The sequence below is a fragment of the Glycine soja genome, chromosome 9 (assembly GCF_004193775.1).
Source record: "Glycine soja cultivar W05 chromosome 9, ASM419377v2, whole genome shotgun sequence".
Classification (NCBI taxonomy): domain Eukaryota; kingdom Viridiplantae; phylum Streptophyta; class Magnoliopsida; order Fabales; family Fabaceae; genus Glycine; species Glycine soja.
The window spans coordinates 1,316,698-1,336,817 of record NC_041010.1 but is presented as its reverse complement, the minus strand read 5'-3'; the positions used below and the strand labels follow the sequence as shown (position 1 = coordinate 1,336,817).

At 31.7% G+C, this 20,120-nt stretch overlaps 1 protein-coding gene across 1 annotated transcript; it reads right to left on the bottom strand.

Moving 5' to 3' along the window:
• Positions 1-2,683: 2,683 nt before the first annotated feature.
• Positions 2,684-9,475, bottom strand: LOC114367096 (protein PHR1-LIKE 2-like). The gene is made up of 6 exons (XM_028324199.1): positions 8,901-9,475; positions 4,684-4,760; positions 4,549-4,603; positions 3,789-3,858; positions 3,616-3,685; positions 2,684-3,452 (listed from the first exon to the last, which is right to left on the bottom strand). The coding sequence occupies exons 1-6, from the start codon at positions 9,100-9,102 to the stop codon at positions 2,982-2,984; spliced, it is 945 nt and encodes a 314-aa protein (XP_028180000.1). The 5' UTR covers positions 9,103-9,475; the 3' UTR covers positions 2,684-2,981.
• Positions 9,476-20,120: the final 10,645 nt, after the last annotated feature.

Here is a 20,120-nt window from a genome sequence, read left to right as displayed (position 1 = left end):
TATATATATGATGGAAAAAGAAGAAAGATTTTTAAAAAACAAAATAGAGAAGTAAAAGAAAGAAATATAAGAATATCATAATAGTCTTCCACTCATTTTTTTCTTCAACGAACTCTTTTATAACTTACCTAAACTAATCATTCAGTATCTCACTTTTTTTCATTTTTAAGGATATGAGATGAAATTACTATTAACCTTTTTTTCCTTAAAATATTTAAATTAATAAGATAATTTTATTTTACTCAAATTTAATCCCTTTTTACTCATTATTAAATATCTAAAGGGAGTGGAAGTAGTCAGCCTCATTTCCTTAAACCAAAAATAAAATAAATATATTCCGGCAGTGTAGTCCTTTTCCTATTGCTTCCTTCCCAATGTTGTTACAGCTCTACGCATTCCTTCTCCAATGAAAGATAATACAATACAAAAAAAATATATCAAAATGCTGATATTTGCCTAATCACCTACTTGTGATTTCTAAATTTCCTTTTTTGTAAACTCCTACTCTTAACCAAACCCTTTTTTTTAATTTCAAGCAACTTTTTTAGTTTTTACATCAATTAAAATTAATTTGCTCTGGGTTCAAACTTAAGTTATATAAAAAAAAAGAGTATACATTCTTTAATTACTATGCCAACTTTCTGAATTTGAAATCGAGCAATTATTATAATTATGTATTTTTTTATTCTCTTGTGTGTAATGTACTTAATAATAACTCGAATTATATTTAAAAGTAAACTCCATATTTAAGTATATTGTAGAGGTCATGTGCCATACATATACACTTTTTATGACATTATTATTGTAGTATTTAATTAAACTAATTCACCACATGTGAAGATTATATGGCAGTAAATTCTCCCTCATTTCAACAAATCAAGGCATTCTAAGTGCTCAATAACTATCCATCTTACTGCTGTCTCCGATGTTGATTATAAAAAAAAAAACGTTTTACATTTATTAAGAAAGTTAATTAATTTTATTAAATTATGTTATTTCTAATTTAAAAATTATCATTCATTAAAATTTGATATCAAACATATAAAATAGTCTTTAATATTTTGAAGAAAGATTCATTAAATAATACATAAATAATTAAAATTTATTTATATTTAAAATAAAAAATTATTTATATTGGATACAGGAAGAAATATGTCATTGTTGTAAATGGAATTCCACTTGGACCGTGAAAGGGAGGTGGTGCCAATGGGAAAGATGAATGAGGTGGAGTCGTTGAGAAGGTCGCAGGCCATTCATTGATGATATCAACTATCAAGCTATACCTAATCTTTCCAAATGAATAATAGCCCTCCACGTGTCTCACTAATATGTTTTTTGTTTTTTTGACAGAAGCAACTATGTGTTTATTTGTTCATAGCAGTTTTATATTGCCACAGTATTAATCATATATTACCAATAATGCCTTTTAGCCTAGGTGATAAAACAAAAAACAATTATCTTTAGAAGTCTTCCATACAACCCCAATATTGCCTTTTTGTCTAAAATTATGTTCAATAAAACTAATAGAAAAAATAAAACTAATAGAAAAACTAACTGAAAATTAAAAATTTAAAAATTAACTTATTAAATTGTAAGTGTTTTAATAAAATTAACGGTTAAAATAGTTAAAACTATAAAAAAACAATAAAATTATGAATTATTTAAAAAAGATAAAAAAAATTGATAAAGGATAAAAAAGAAAAAATATATAAAAAGCTAAAAATTAGAATTTTAAAAAACACTACTTCAAAAACATTTCAAAAAAATATTAAAAAATATTAAAAAAAACTTGTTTATTGAATAATTAAACAAGTTTTTAAATTTTTAAAAAAAGATAAAAATTAATTAAAATGTGTTACCAAATACAGACTAAGTAATAAAAAAAGGTAATTTCCTCTAAAAGCCTTGATTTCAAATCTAATCTTGTGTACCGAAAAATAAGCTGAAATAACTTTTCTTCTTTGGGTGAATTTATCCAATTTAATTCAAATTAATTGGAATTTAAAGTAACTTTTGAAACTATAAGGAAAAAAGAAAATTACTAATAGTATTATGTGAAGAATTCCTTTCTCCACTATGGCCGTCCATGTAATAAGCTCTCATTCCTGAGAAACGATGTTGTACAAAGCACACAGCAGTTAGCATCACTATGAGATAATCAACTTTTCTTTTTTTCTTTTATAAGAAACAACAGAATTTGAACACTTGTCATATTCCACCTGCCACTTGCATCACACAACCAATGGCATATTCTACAATTGCAATTTGAGCTGCAATTTTCATTTCATTTGACTAACAGGCCGAGATTATGCCCCCAACATGTGCAATATAATATATTATTTTGGTGCTAAAGCCACATTAAAAAGCACATAAAATTATCAAATACAGTAAAACGTCACATAGGAGGGCAAAACCCACTACTTTAAAAACATGGACAGACGCATCCACTATTCAATGTTTCACACCTAAAACATGTGATTCGGTGAAACATGTTTTGTTCAGGGAGAGGAGAGGCATGGATTTTTAAGTCAAACCAGTTAGAAAATTTTCTTCTTCTTATTCATTGGATCTCCTATCTTTATTCTTTAATGACTCAACTATTCATGGTTTAAATAATTGCTGAAAGAAAAGTAGGTGGCAGGATTCTACAACATGGCTTTTGCAAGTTCAACGCTTCTGAAAAGAGTTCAAAGAGTTTACTAATGACTCTCCATCTTCTTTATTCAGCATGATGCAATGAGCAATAAGGAATCCATATAAGTCACCAAAGCACACAATTTTGTGTATAGTCAAAGCTAGTTTTTTGCGATGTTTAAAGCCACAGAGTAGATTGAATTTACAAAGGGGTAAAATTGATTCCACCTATGTCTCACTAACTTACAAGACATGAAGAGTTCAAGTACCCATAAAAAAAGGGAATGCATGAAGCTCAAAGGTTTATATATTATGAGGGGATGAACCATCAAGAAGACCTTCCATCCCTACATGCCATACCTAGTTATTCCTTGAGGATGATTACCTTGAGCTACATTGATGGCTTGAGTTCTCATCTTAGCTTCACTCCAGATCAAAGGTGCTGCCATAGAGTCCATGCCTAGCATCCTCCTTTTTCCCTCGCCTGGAGATCCTTCTAAAGCCAATCCTCCAGAGCTCTCATGCGAGGTTAAACAACTTTCGGTTGAACAATCGGCCCTTTGGGGTGGGAGACTTGGCAGTATTTCTTCTTCCGGGACATTCACTCCGGCTACCTCAGTGGATGGCAAGGAGTAAAAACCAAGAGGATCAACCAAGGTACCTCTAGGTGCTTTGCTTCCAATTCCTTGGAACTTTTGGCTGTCTGTGTCTATAACTGTAGCACTGATAAATTGATCAGCCAGCATCTTGCAAGCTCTTTCGAGCATCGCCATGTATCTCCTCTCTGCATCCTGGCGAATCTGCAAGTGCTTTTCCGCCTGCAGTGTGATGATATTTTTTTTTGAAGAACAGTTAGCAAGCACCAACTTGCTTCAATTAGACTCGATATGCAAATGTATGACACCACTAAATTACAAATTAGGCAAAAACTGTGCTAAGCCATAGTGGATACACAACTTGCACTAGGAAAATGAAATTTACCTCCACTTGCAAATGTAATTTACTTTGCACTTCCATCTGTGCTCTCAATGCCTCCTTGATTTCATAACCCCTAGGCATAAAATTAATCACTCACTCAATTTGGTAATTCAAATCCATTGAGACATCTGCCAGAAGAAGAAATTCTTTTTTTATGAATTAATGCAAATTCTTACTCATTTGTATCAGGAGTTGGCAACTTTGGAGAAGTGTTATCAGCACCAGGGCTTTCTAAAAGATATGAACCTGATATTCCTTCCACAAAAGTCAGTTGAAGCCAAGGTTATACGTAAAAGCTTAGTTGGAATTACTGAAGTTCTGGAAACTTTTTTCAAATTTACGAAGTTATTTGCCAAGAAAAAATAATTGATAATCAATGTTCAAATTCAAAGAGTAGTTAATGGGTGAGTTTGTTTAAATTTTAAAAAATCAACTTTAAAATAAGCACTTTTCATATAAGCGTTTTTCTAAGAAGCAGATAGGATTGCTTCTTAAAATAAGAAGAAAACTACTTTTTTTAAGCAGAACCATATTAGACAAACACTAAAATAACAGAAAACTGCTTATTTTATTAAAATAAGTGCTTTTTTTACCAAATAAATTTAAATAAACCGGTCCAATATGTTAACCATAAATGAATTTGGTTATCCAAAATTAGGCTAATTTTCTCCCTAATTTCAAATATGTCCATAAAATTTTCTCCAAAATTGTAATTCTGCACGGACAGTTCCTCGGTAATCTGTATAAAAAATATAACCTAAAGTTGGTAATATATGATTATGGCATTGATTCATACTTCGTATGGATTAAAATTCTAGGTGGACCCTGCTCTGTGGAAAGGGAAAAGTGAAAGACACTACAGAACACATTGGACAGAGCAAACTAAGATGACGGACGGGAACGTAATTGATCCACAGAGGGGAATAACAATCATACCATCTTTGCATCCTTCGCCCACATCTTTCCCAGATTGCTTACCAAGCCTGTATTTCTGCAATGCAGAAAGAAAGGTTTCACTTTTGTTGCAAAGCTGAAAATAGGGCAGAGTATTATTAAAAGAATTAAAGAGACCTGAAGATGACTCTTCAAATGAAACAGAGTCAAACCCTTGACATTCATAGTCCGCATGATTGCTTTTGGTGTAGCTTCTGCAGATAACATCCAGAACCTAGTCAGAAAGTGATGCTGATGATAATTTACACATGAAGATTTCAGGATAAGAAAAGGAAATCAGGCTTTATTAACTACTTTGCAAGCAAGTCTGCTAGTATCAACGTAAACCTCAGCTTACATAGAAGGCTAAATATATCGAGCCAAAATAGTTTCAACTTAGACAGCTTATGAGTTCATGGAAAAGTATCTTGCTTAGTTATAATTATCAAAAGAGAACAGCAGCATGTGGTTTGGGTTGAGGATGTACTGATGTAGTATAGTATACCGGAGTCACACACTACCCTTTTAAACCCTACATGGCATAACAACAACCAAGCCTTTCCCACTAGGTTGGATCAGCTACATTGATCAAACAATGACATGTTTTAATAATTTTGACAAACCATTGACCGCTAAATTCTTTTGAATGATTTTGCGTATAACTTTTCTTAGTCTCTCTCTATCTCTAGTGACAAGGATACCCTCCATCTTATTTACTCTCTTTATAGGGGCATCTACAGGTGTTCTCCACACATACACAAATCACCCAAGACAATGTTCTACCATTTTCTACAGTACATGCTACCCCAACTTTCTCTCCAATGCATTCATTCATAATCCTACATGGTATAATAAGTATGCCAATTCTAGATACAAGTTGAACCTACTATACTCATAATTGCAAATCTGTCTTTGCAGTTACAACTCAGTTAAACAATTTAGTATGTTTACAGCCAAAATTAGAAAGATGTCAGAATCTTATAGCAGTAAATAGCACTAAATGAGTCTGAATACATCAAATATTATAAATCTCTCAATCTGTCTTCCGTTCAAATAAGAAAATATATTTAATCACTCATAAATAAAATAATAATATAATCCTGCCGGGAAGGGAGAAAAAAAAATTAGCATCTTGCCTTTTCTCATTTTGTTTTCTAAATAGCAGTCTACAAGAATGTTTATATTAAATTTTCACCATTCTAGAATCACATATGTGCCATATAATGTGAATTGGGATTGGGGAACCACGCTAATGCGTCTGACAACTTTTAGCAAAATCATGTTGGATCTACATAATTTTCACCGTCTGTTGGAAACATGACCTCATTATTGTCAATATTCATGGCAGTTTAATCAAAGTATTTAATGGAACATGGTGGCCAACCCCAAAATTCTCAGCTCTCTGAGACACAACAGTGACACACTCCACCAAAAGTATTCAGGAGCAGCAAAGAATCATTCAGCTCTGCTCTGCCACTGTAGTGGCCATTACAGCAGGAATTAACAACCCGGTAAAAAATCTCTACATTTAATATTATATTATCAATTTTAAGAAGTAATACCTAGGAATTTTCAACTATATCCCTTCAATTATTTCAAAACTGAGTACTATACTTTACAATAGCCAAAACACAACCCAACACTTAAATTCAATTTATTTTACAATTACATTCATTTCTTTTGATAACTTCTCTTAAAACTCCAAAATCAAGCCCAAATGGGAGCTGCATTTCCCTTCAACTCTTACATATAAAGTAGATGCTAGTGCCACATCTATATAAGATCATCACCTTTCAAACCACTTTTCTTTGGCAATAGAAAGTTCAACAAGGTTGTGACAAGTATTAACAGCCAAATGTCTTCTCTGTCACTTATTCATGAAGTATTATGTATAAGACAGTTCAACTTTGTTCCAAAACCCAAACTTTTTCAAAAACGAAAATTAATTTGATCTTACAATGTGATTCCATCATGTAAAAGGGTCTTAGAATGTGGGTTTGGACCTAACTCAATCCCAAAAGCTAGCTCCATAGAGTGACAGTTGCCCCCACTTATTATTACTCTATCTTGGCACTATCTCTAACCAATGAGAGACTTGTTTTTTCCCAATATAAACCCCTCACACCCAATGCATGGACTTGGTGCGTGGATAACATGGTGGGTGACCCTTTTAATGGATCTAGAATAAACTCTGATACCATCTTAGAATGTGGGTTTAGGCCTAACTCAACTTCAAAAACTAATTCATAGGGTGAGGGTTGCCCCCACTTATATATTCTATCTTGATACTATCTCTAGCCGATGTGAGACTTAAGTTTTTCCCAATAAAGGGCAAAGGGGCAAGGTTAAGAGCAGGAATGATAACCTCCACAACAACAACGCCTTATCCCACTAGGTGGGGTCGGCTACATGGATCAACTTCCGCCATAATGTTCTATCAAGTACCATACTTCTATCCAAATCATTAAGTTCGAGATCCTTTTTGATAACCTCTCTTATAGTCTTTTTGGTTCTTCCTCTGCCTCGAATTGTTTGCCTTCTCTCCATCTGGTCTACTCTCCTCACTACAGAGTCTACCGGTCTTCTCTCTACATGCCCAAACCACCTAAGTCTATTTTCCACCATCTTCTCTACAATAGGCGCTACTCCAACCCTCTCTCTAATAGCTCCGTTTCTAATTTTATCCTGTCGAGTCTTATCACACTGTGTGGTAAGACTCGACAGGATAAAATTAGAAACGAAACTATTAGAGAGAGGGTTGGAGTAGCGCCTATTGTAGAGAAGATGGTGGAAAATAGACTTAGGTGGTTTGGGCATGTAGAGAGAAGACCGGTAGACTCTATAGTGAGGAGAGTAGACCAGATGGAGAGAAGGCAAACAATTCGAGGTAGAGGAAGACCCAAAAAGACTATAAGAGAGGTTATCAAAAAGGATCTCGAACTTAATGATTTGGATAGAAGTATGGTACTTGATAGAACATTATGGCGGAAGTTGATCTATGTAGCCGACCCCACCTAGTGGGATAAGGCGTTGTTGTTGTTATTGTTGTTGAGTCTTATCACACATCCACCGCAACATCCTCATCTCCGCTACACCTACTTTAGTCTCATGTTGGCTCTTGACCGCCCAACATTCTGTTCCGTACAAAATCGCCGGTCTTACCGCAGTCCGATAAAATTTTCCCTTTAGCTTGATAACCTCCACACTAATGGATAAAAATATATATCATAATGTTTTATCCCATTCAAAAGGCTACATAACTAAATGGTGGCAGCTAAATAGTATGATGAAAATTAAGGTAATAAACACAAAGTACAAGATCTAAACACCAAAACAGCTTCAAAGCTGTGTTTGGTACATAAATTCATCAATATGCCGACTTCACCACACTAATACCTTTTCTATAGAAGTACACCAAAATGTTTCCTTCTAAACTTTATGATCTCAAAAACTCAATGAGCTTCTACTTCTTAATATCAAGAAAAAACAGAGAAAAATAAAAGTCTATCATATCAGATAAGTACTGAGCACATATATTTCAGCCATCATTTACAGCAAATGGCTACATTTAATCATAACTTGGCCTGTTACTTTTAGAAAGCATCCCTCCCTCCTTTTGTATCATTCAACAAAGCATCCAAAAGTGCAGGCAGCTCCACCACCGCATGCTCCCGCGTGATGAATTTCAACTCAACCCACCCTTCAAATACTTTAAACATGTTTCATTGGTTCCAAATAAATGCTTAAAGCTACCAAGTCAATGATGAGAAGATTCAGCACATCAACAAATGAAGGGCAAGATGCAGAAATTTACCGAAGAACTAAACTCCAATAAATTTTATACTTTGTGGTCAAAGTCAAACTCAGAACCCACTGATTGACAAGTCCATTCAAACAAAATGTTCTCAAGTTAACCAGTCAAACAAACTAACAAATTGTTACCACTAATCTGCTCTCATGAAATCACTCTCCGCCTACATTGTTACAACAAAATTCACTTGCCACACACTACATTCACCCTTAGCAAAACCAATTACTCTTAAGATAAACAAAAACACTTCCAATTCCAATTATTACAACCGAGAATAGGTGTATAGATGTATAACCATAAACAAAGTCCACAACACCTAATTAATGAACTCAAAACAGTTAAAAAAAGGTCCCCCAAAGGCAAAGCTGTCTCATTTCAAACAAAAACAGGAAAGCATCACACACAGCCAACACAAATACTCTGCCAATTTCATCCAAAACAAAAACAACAAAATTGTGCACGTGGCATAAAAACAAAATCCAACTTGATTAACTTAAAGAAAAGCTTCAACTTTGACAAAGTAAAATAGTTAAAAGAAACTCACTACTAGCTCCACCAAGCTGCGTGACCGCATCAACGAAGCGTTCATGCAAGTCCTGAGTCCAACGAAGACGAGGCTTGGGATCAGCCGTTAAAACGAGACAAGGGTCACCCTTGTGAGCGTGAGAGAGGTTGGAAGCAGCACCACCCTGCAACTCATCCTGCGTCACAATCCCATCGTGGGGGTGTATGAGCCTCGGGTACATGATTATAAGAACAATAATACCCTTCTTCTTCTTCTTCTTCAATGACGGAACCCCAACAGCCCCAGAGACCAAAGATTGAACCTTTTTCACTCAAAGGAGGGACACAGATCCGAGATGGTGCTGTTACTCATCTGGGTATGGGTGAAAACTGAGAAAGGAACGAACTTTATGATGACGATGAAAGAAATGAAGCAAAGCAAAGCAAAAGCGCCGTACGAGTGAGAACTGATGAGTCTCTCTGACGCTGGCACGCCTTTCCGGGATCTTGTCCCTTTCTGCTCTTTTGAGTGAACAAAAGGGAAAGAAATTTGTGAGAGAGAGAGAGAAAAAGAAGAGAAAAAAAACAGACCGAGATTTTTTTTTTTTTTATAAAGGGTTATTGTCTGTGGGCACTCTAATGCCTATATGTCTATTATTGCTGTCTCCCTCTTTCTCTTTCTATATATTTTTTTTCTGCCTCACGTCACTCTCACTCTCAGTCTCTTGTTCTGCACAAATTATTCTAGCTTTTTTCACTTGTGTTCCTTTTTATGGAAATAATTGTTTCAGGCACCGTTTTTTTTTTTTTTTTCACATCATTCACATGTGTTTTCTGCACGAAACAACTCTTCTCCGATATGGCAAAAGAAAAAAGTTTAGGTAATTTATGTTTTGAGGATTTCTAATCGAACCCACTTTAATTAATCGACATACTTAATCTTAAATGTGAACATACTTTTTTTATTAGAGATTTAAACCCTTTATTTACTTTTATACAAGTAAACCTTTGTTTACTACATTACTATAGATTAGTCCTTTTATTAGATCCAATCCTCAAATAAAAAAGAAAAAACATTATATAATTAAGGATCATTTCATGTTTGTGTACGTTTATACTTTATATTAAAGTTGCATTTTAAACTGAGTTTTGAGATTAGGATAAGGTGGTTCTTCAATTTCACCAGACCAATCTTAATTGATAGAAAAATTATCGTATAATTAAGTATCATCACTTGTTTGTGTGTGCTTATATTAAAGTTGTAAACTTAAATTTGAATAAATTTTATTTTATAAATTGAGTCTGTGAAAGCATTTTTTCCATCTTAAACTAAGTTTTAAGAGAAAGTTAAGGTAAATTTTAGTTTATATTTGGATTCAATTAAAAATCAAACAACTTTTTTTTTCCAGTTTTACTTTGTAAATATGTCGAGAGCTTCTTAACTAAAAATCAGACATGTTTTTTATGGTATCAGCTAGTTCTTACATTAAATATAATGCAAATTTTCATTTTCAATTTATATATAAAAAAGGATCGAAACTATAAACAGCCAGAGATATCCAATAATTTGTTATCCTTTTTTAGGGCTGCATTTGGATGGAGTCAGTGGAGGTGAACTGCGTGAGGAAATAAAAGGATGTGGGGAGATTCATGTATGTAAATGTAATGTGATACTTTCAATAATAGCACATATTATATTATATGACTTATTTAATGGTTAAAAAGAGAAGAGAAGAAAAAAATATCATATGTTTAAATTTTTTTTATTAAAAAAAGAATAAACTAATAATTAATATTTATTAATAAAAAATAAAATAAAGAGTACCACACAGTGCTTATGAATCAATGAACCACTTTTCTCTTCTTTTTTGTTTTTTTTTTATATGTGTCTCTTTTTAATCGAGGATTTTTTGGTGCATGATGAGAAGGAAAGAAGAAACAAAGAAAGCTAAAGGGGCATGTGCTGATGTTCTTTTTGATCGAGGTTTGGTTCGGTTTGCAGCTTCAATGGTTTTGGAAAAGCTACAAAAATGATGGTATATGATGTGTGTTTTTTATTTTGATTTTGTTTTAGTGCATTGTCAAGTTAAGGATTGGTTTTGTGGGTGTGTTTGTCCATGTCTGTGATCTTCTCTTTGTATCCTTATCATCGCTAGACGCGTAAAGAGATGGAAATTATGATAAAAATGTATTTATACAAATTATATGAAATATGTATATGATATAGTTTTTTCTCCAAAATTTACTCTTTTATTATAAATTATAAATCAAAATAAAAGTCAAACTTTTATTCTCTACCATTGTCAATATTTTTATTGATTTCACACATTACTTTCGTAAAAAAAAAAAAAACTCACTCAACTGTCCCAATCTATTATCTTTATACTTGATCTTTTTTTGGTACTGTCTTTTATACTTGATCTTCTTAATTCCTTATCATTTTAATTTTTTAAAAATATCACATTTAAATCATTAATTATAAATCTAAAATATAATTTATATATGTATAGAAAATAATTTAATTATTATAAATTTAAATTCTTTAAAAAACATTTATCATAATTTAGTTCAGTACAAAACAAATCCAACAAAACCAAATTGGAAACAATTCTCCTCAAACTAAACCAAAGTAGAAAACAGGTCGCCCTAATTATCCAAACTATTTCTTTGGTTCGGTTCCCCGTAGCTTGTTTCTTTAAACAGCTAAAAATTGCCTGATTTTTAACTTTCAGTTCAATTTAGTTCACGATTTAGAATAATTCACTAATATTATTTAAACAATCCTACTAATTATCCTACCGTTAATAGACAACTTATGAATATAAAAAACTACCAATAAATAATCTTGAATATTTGAATCTTAAATATACAACTACATTAAATATTTCAAAAAAAAAAGTTTTCTCATTATTCATAGTGATTCTGTTTAACTTAAAAATAATTTCTTTCAATGCATTTAGGTCTATACCAAAAAATAAACTACCAATAAATAAGTTTACTTGGCAAGAACTTAGTCTAGTTTCAACTAAAATTTCAAATTAATGTCTTATAAATAAAAAAAGGTTAGGAAAGAAATTTATTATTTTAAATGAATCTAGCATACTTAACTTGAAAAAAAATAGTAAAAAAAACTGCATACTTAATTTTGAATCGATCAAAATTTAATATAATTTTTTAATATTACTTTTTGTATTTTTTATTTTTTAATTTCAAATCTTAAATTTAAATACTTCTTACTTTAATTCAAGCTCACTTGTTGATGTGTGGCAATAAGGATAAGAGTAATGAGACAATAATAACAATAATATGTAACAATAAAAAATAGAAATATGGTGGCATTATTAGTTTAATAGTGACAAAGAGACACGATAATGATGAATAATTATAACAGTAATAATGTTAATAATGATAATAATTAGAATGATAACTAAAATATTGATTGTCATACTAACAAAGATTGGTGGTGATGATAACTATACTGATGACTTGATAGTTGTAAGTGATGGTTAGCTTTAGTAACAACAATTACACCATTAATGATCATGATAATTGTTATTGATCTTTTAAAAATAAGATAGAGAAATTAAATTATTTATTTTTACAACCAAAATTTAGAAATCAAAATTATTTTTTAGTTTAAAAAGTTGAACTAAAAGTATTTCTAAATTAAGTAAAACAAATTGGACTCTATTATAGTCATATACTTTGGAATTTATATTTTTTAAAAACAAAAAATCTAATTATCTCGATCAAACTCTTAATTAATTTTTGAAAGCTCAGCTGGGGATCAGTGGATCACTACCACATTCTGGTTAAGGAGAGATCATGGACCATTTGTGTTGTGACAAGAATGGAATGTGACTGTGTCTTATTCATGTAGGAAAGCCAACAAATGTGTTCATCATTTGACCAATTTACATAATGTAGTAGTAGCCTTGCTGTCGACGAGTTGGATCAACCTTCCCTGTTTTATTTATTTATTTATTCATTCATTTATTTATTTATTTTTGCTTTTGGTCAACTTCTCCTTTATTCCTATGTTTAAGAAAGGTTTCATGGGTGTATTGATACTAGCTAGGATAATTGTATAGCTTCTGTTATGTTTTTGGTCTTCCGCCCTTTACATAGATAAAAAAAAAACATATATTGTATACTTATTTCAATGTTCAATGGACAAAAAAAAACTAATAGGTGGCAGTTCATGTGAAAAAAATAATAATTGAACTATAAAATTAGAAGACCTTTGATGGCCAGGTCACGAATAACGATTAAGTTATTGAAGTTAGTCGGATTTTAATAATTAATGATAAAGTGATAATATTTTCTGTAAAAAAAATCATACACATTAGAACACAACGTATAAAATAATTTTTATTTGAATTATCAAGCTACTATCTATACAAAAAGCTATAGTCATAGCTTGATTCAGACATGAATCGAATCACTTCTGTAATTGGGAATAATTGACTCAAAAACTTATTTAAGCCCGTATATATGTGTAATCATTGCAGCATTGTAAAAATAATACATATAATGTGCAAGTGTAAATTCTGTGTAAATGATCCACTTTGATAAGCCAAATACCTTTTAAAAAAAGTTATTAAGTAATTATCAGTTTATCCGTCTAATCACATTTCTTTCCAACATTGATTCAATTACATCAAGCTCAACTTAAAATGTGCTACTAAACTAATAGTAAGATGTCTTTATTTTTTAAGAAATAGTAAGATGTTTTGTTAAAAGAACTATGTTCCATGTAATTTAACATGTTGACATTAAGGCGTAAGTCATCATATGATATGGTCGTTGGTTGAAAATGGTGTGCGGTGCTATTTTTAATTATTAATTATATCAAAGGAATGAGTATTCTTAGGTAATTTTAAATAAAAAAATGTAAAAAAAAGTGAAAATAACATATTATTATATTGAGATCATGCATATAAAGTATTTCGTATTCACTTTATAATTATATTAACGAATAGTGAATGAATGCTTTTACAGTATATTTTTAAAGCAATAGTTACCAATTAGAGATAATTTTCCTTTTATACGGTGGAAAAGTAAACTTTACAACCCAAAGAAAAATCCACCTGGAAAGTGGAAACCATTTGTCATTTACTAACGTGAATCTTTAATGGGATTTATAGATCCTGCCCATGGAAATAACCATTGGATTCAAACTCAAATTGCCTAGTTGTCATATCAATTTACACTTTAACGAACATCAATTATATAATCAACTTGTTAAAGGTTTCCTTTCGAAAAAAAAAAAAAACAATTGTTGAAGGTTTTTCACCAAAGTAAAGAAAAGATATGAACTTTATGGCCTACCGCAATAAATTTAATAGTAAATAAGTAAATTTTTTAAACCCTCAAATTATATAAGCTTCATAATACTTTAAAAAAATAATTAATGTCATTTGATTGATATTGAGTTTATTGTAGTAATATATAACCGATTTTAAATACTTTATGAGAAAGTCAACCAACCATCTTACCAAATACAAAAAAAAAAATAAAAATCATTGACCAATTAACTCCTAACCCTATATACTAACAAAAGACTTACGAGAAAGAGTTAACCAACCAACCTCCATCAAGAAAGACTTGTGAGAGAGTGAACCAATCCACTCCCTAGACATGAAGATAAGGCTTGAGACAAGATTCAATCAACCAAATCTAAGCATTAAAAAAGACTCATAGTGAAAGTCGAACAATTAATCTCTAAACATAAAGAGAAGAGTCATGGGATAATTAACAAGCCTAAATATGGATCACTCGACTAAGCCAGGGTCTATGCCTAAAGGCTTATCACTTGAGGGGCTATAAACTAACCAATAATGGATTGTTTGACCAAACAAATGCTTGCACCTATCAGGCTTGACACTTGGGTGGTTGTAGGCCAACAGATTATGAATCTTTTGATCGAACAAGTGCTTGCACCATTTAGGCTTGATGCTTTAGGGGTTATATATTGATCAATTATAAATTACTCAATTGAGCAAGTAGTTACACCTTTTAAACTTGACATTTGCGGGGCTATGGACATTATACATCACCAACCAACCAAACATCCCCACCTTTTAAGCTTGGTGCCAGAAGGAGTGTTGGGCCTATGAGTCCAATATAGTGGTTTCTAAAAGACACACTCAATAAATAAGTGTGACCTCCCTTGAATATGTCAAATCACACATATGATAACTTATTTGAGTTTTTCATTATGTTTTCTAACATGAACAATTATAAAAAATATTTTTAAATTTACTTAATTCGGATGACAAAATTTAATTTTTAAAGATAACATATATAACAAGGAGCATATCAATCAAATGGCTGAGTGAAAATTAATATACACATTAGTTGCTTATATCAAAGAAAAAAATAGTTAAAATTTGAGCATTAGGTATATATATAAATGCTTTAACTACTAAAAAATTTTTTTTGTCACAAAGTTATCCTATCATGGTTTGAATATGATTGTTTGTGTAGTGTGAATAATACTTATAATTTACAAAAAAAATATATAAAAATAAATATTAAATATAATATCACAAGTACTAACAATATACCATTGTTATTTTACAATGAGTAAATATTTTTAAATTAATATTTTCAAATAAATATTGCTATAATTACGATTTTATTATAAAGCATTACAGAGAAACTAAATCAAAACTTGATTCCCAATTTGTGACAAAAAAAAAAAAAAACTTGATTCCCAAGTTGCTCATAAGACCTTCAAAATTTATGTGTTATCATCTTTTCCATTAATCTTCATAATGCGTCTTTTACGAGTTCATACACATATCACAAAGTAGTTTCCATCAAATGTGAACATGTTCTTTTTCTATTTATTTCCAAAGTTTTGAGAAAAAGAAAAGCCCATGATGTTCCAAAATAGAAAATTTTCCTTCCTGAAACTTCATTATTTTTGGTTCTGATAAAGCATCAAAACTTTTTCTTTTTTAATAAAATAGTTTATATAGTAAACATGATTGTCTCATATGAACTGTTTTGGAATGTTCTTACCATATAGTAGTTAGTAAGGAAAGGAATTGAGTACCATTTGGAGGAAGCGATAAACAAAAGAAAACCACTTAAAGCAATCGCGAAGCTCGTGTCTATATTCACAATTCATAAATTATACATAATCCATAGAGAAAACTTCTTGTGTTACAAAACCAAGCTCATCATTAGGATACCTTTTGATACTTATCCTCTTCCAAAATCCCAAACCAAGCTCATCCATTTGTTTGTGAAGTCAACGAACCATAATAAGATTCTTCTACTCTTGAATGATCATGAACCATCCATTTGGAATAAAAATATGAATAGATCAATATACACTAATGTCATATTCACAAGATTCAAATGTAAGGATAATGAGTAAGGAATCATGACAAAAAACTTATGCTGGCTTGGATATGCCTTGGTAGCATGTAGCATACGAAAGCATCAATTCTAAAAAAAATACCAGCAAGGCAGCAATACATCTTTCTCCGATTAAGAATTCAAGACTCAAAACAAGACTTGTGTTTTCTTGTAACTCTCATACCTTCATTCTAAAAGTTCTTATATAATAAAGCTTTACAGAGAAGTAAATAGAGCTCCTTGCCTCTATATATAACTATTTGAGCTACAATCCTCTCTTAATATAAATGAATATTGTAAAGAACTATACCTTGAGACTTGGTAATACTTACAAATTGGTAATACAAGTAAGTGTGTGTGAATAACTACATCTATTCCTTTTTTACCAACATGATGTAATATGATTGATAGATAATGATTGATAGATAATTTTGTCCCTTAAACATATGGTCATGAGTTTGATCCCTGAGTCATGCAAATGAAAAAACATCTGTTTGGAGAGAACAACTCCTTAAATGAATTTCAGTATCTCACGGAATTAGTCATTGGATTTCAACCAAGGCACAACTTGGTTAAAAAAAAAAGATCACTCCTTTTGGATGATTCTTGATCTTTTATTGCTTCTTCCCTCAATCCAATTCTTTTCGCCTGGGAATTAGATTTGTTTTCACCATATATGTCAGATTCTATAAGGAACCAAGCCTCCATCAATGAAATGAAGTGAAATAAAAAAAAAAAACAGTTTTTGAAGATGATTTCACAAGGAGGACAACTATCGTTGCTGCAAGTGTGTTATCCTGAAGAACACATGTCAAGGAAACACCAGCCTTATTCTCTATTTCTGTAGAAATAGATGAACTACCTGCTGAAATTGATAGATTGCTGAGTTCTTATGCTTGTGTTTGGAGAACCTTTTGAATTACCACCCTTTGGACCTAGTTTTAACCATAGAGTTCCCTTGCAATCAGGATCTAAATTCTAAACCTGTGAATAAAAGGCCCTATAGATATCCATCTTTGCGAAAAGATATTATTAAGAAACTAGTGCATGAAATGCTTGACAAGGGTATTCTACAACATAGTTCCAGCCCTTACTGATTATGCTTACAGTAGTTTTAGTGGGAAAGAAGGATGGATTGTGAAGATTATGCTTACATGTAGCAAATTGTGAATTAAGAATGCATAAGGATGATTTGTAGAAGACAACCTTTAAGAACCGATCGTGAAGGGCACCACGAGTTTTTGGTAGTGACTTTTGGGGTTACCACTGCTCCTTCTTCCTTCCATGCTTTCAAGTATGATATATTTAGATCATACTTAAGAAAGTTACCACTTGCCTTTTGTATAACATACTACTCTATATAGCCTTGAAGAAAATTTACAGCACTTTCACAAACACAAGTGCTGTTGGAAGTGCTCAGAATTCATACATTGCATGTCAAAAGGAGCAAATGCTTTTTCGCAGCTTCTAAGGACAAATATTTGGGGGCACATTATATGTTCTGAAGGGGTTTCTACAGATCCATTTAACTTGTAAAGTATCTGACTATCTGTAGTCATGAATTGGCCAACTCCCAGCTCCTTAAAGCAAGGATTCTTAGGACTTTCATGTTTATTATTGTTGGAAAGCGTCCTAGTTGTGGCATAAGTAGTGCTTATAAGGCTTGAAAGAGTTAGATCCCAAGTTCAAATTTTAAGAATTATCAACGCTTTTTATGGTCTACTGAAGCACAGACAGCTTTTGACATGCTCAAGAAGGTTTTTTGTTCTGCTCCAGTTCTGAGCATACAAGATTTCAATAAAACTTTTATCGTTCAAACTGATGCTTCGGGCTTTGCCATTCGAGCAGTTCCTATGCAAGATAGACATTCTATTGCCTACATTACCAAGGTCAAGTCCTACAAATCACTTTATATCAAACCAAGAACGAGAGCTTTTGCAATCTAATTTGATGTTCACAAGTGAAGTCCTTATCTATCTCCTAAATAGGCAATTTTTTTTTTCTTTTCTTTTTTTTATCAAATTGACCAAAAGAATCTCAGTTAGATTAGTGTTTGTAAAATTAATTTTGAACGTTTTTATTCTAAAAATAAATTAATAATACAATTCAGTATAGTATTTTTCTTTAATGCAAAAATTATTTAAATATTTCAACTCAAAATCAATCGTGAACTAAACATTAATTCTTCAGAACATGTAAACATTTTTTAAAATTGTGTTTGATGATGATATTTTTAAGTGATTTTGGTTGATCCAATCAAACATGTACTCAAACTCCTTCTCAGCAGGATTGGTTAATAGTTAGCTAAGCTCATGGGATACAACTTTGAAATTCACCAAGGGCCAGGAGAATATGGTAGTAGATGTCTTGTCAAGAGTGCACAGTCAATGTCTTGATGGTTATGGCTTTAACAGCTGTGAGGACAGAATCATATGATGAGCTGGTGACTTGTTGGACCACGAATCCTGACATGATAAATTGAAGCTGATTTCGAAATTCTAGGTTAATCCTAACATCAACATAGAAAGGGAAAACTTGTTGTGGGCCAAAATTATTCTTGCAATGGATTCATGATTCACCAGTAGGGGGCCATTCAGGTCGAGACACTACTCTATAGCAGTTGAAATTAATCTCAATTTTATTAGAAGGGTATGGCCAATAAGGATGTCCAGTCTTACTATTCTTGATAGAATTTGATCGTTTGTTTCTATGGATTTTATTAAAGGCTTGCTATCTCGTGGTAAATAGATAGACTTAGTAAGGAAACACACTTCAGGGCATTGGCACACGCCCCTTTACTACTTCACAAGTAAAAATATCTTGATCAAGCTTTCAAGTTTCATGATCTGCCTTCATTTGATGCAAGCTCAAAATAGAATGTTGCAACAAACTAACAAATAATAATCATCAAACTTACAACCATATAGGCATTATAACAGTATTTTACTATGCAATATCGTGTGTCAATGTAAACCACATCTCATGTTAATTATAATATCAAAAAGAGAATTAGTATCGATTACAATATCAATGAATTACTGATTAATAGGAAATAGAATATTCTAATAATAAATATCAGAAATAAAATCAAAACATAACTTCAATCATATCACAGTAAACACCAAGAACAATAAAAAGCTGAATAAAAAATTCTATGGTCCCTATAAAATCATAGATAAGATTTGGTTTACTACTTATAAAATTGCCTAACTGGCTGCAGAAAAAAATACATGATGTTTTCCATGTATATAAATTGAAGCATGCCATCATCCATTCTCAGCTGTTGTTCATGACATTCCACTACATATGACTGAAGCTACAGTGCCTTAAGATGTCAGAAGCTATAATGGCAAAGAGTGTAAACGGTTGCTACCAAAATTCTTGTCAAGTAGTTGAATTTACCTCCAAAAGAAGCTACTTGGAAGTGATACTATAGTATATGCCACATGGTCTTTTGCATTTTCTGGATTTTCTAGAACTTAAAACTCTTTTGTCAGTAATCTTTCATGGTTGGGATTCGAAGGATAGTTGGGCTTGGGCAAGGGGTTGTCTATATATGACAGCTTCTATATGATCTGTTTTGTTGTGATGGTTTGGTCACTCCTTGTTGCTTTGCCAATGTTATCAACACTAAATCATTAACTATAAGGTTGTTATCAACACTAAATGACCATTGGATGCCAAAGAATTTTCCTTTGAACTTTCATTTTCATCTAATTTTTCCTGATACAGAAACACATACATTGGTGAATATGCTAAAAAAAACCTATATTTAATAAACAAGTGAGACTTCGGTTGTTATTAAGAAATTTAATTGCAATATTTGGGTTCAAACCCCAAAAATTATCAGCCTTTAAAAAAAATAAAATCCCAAAATTATCTGATTGAG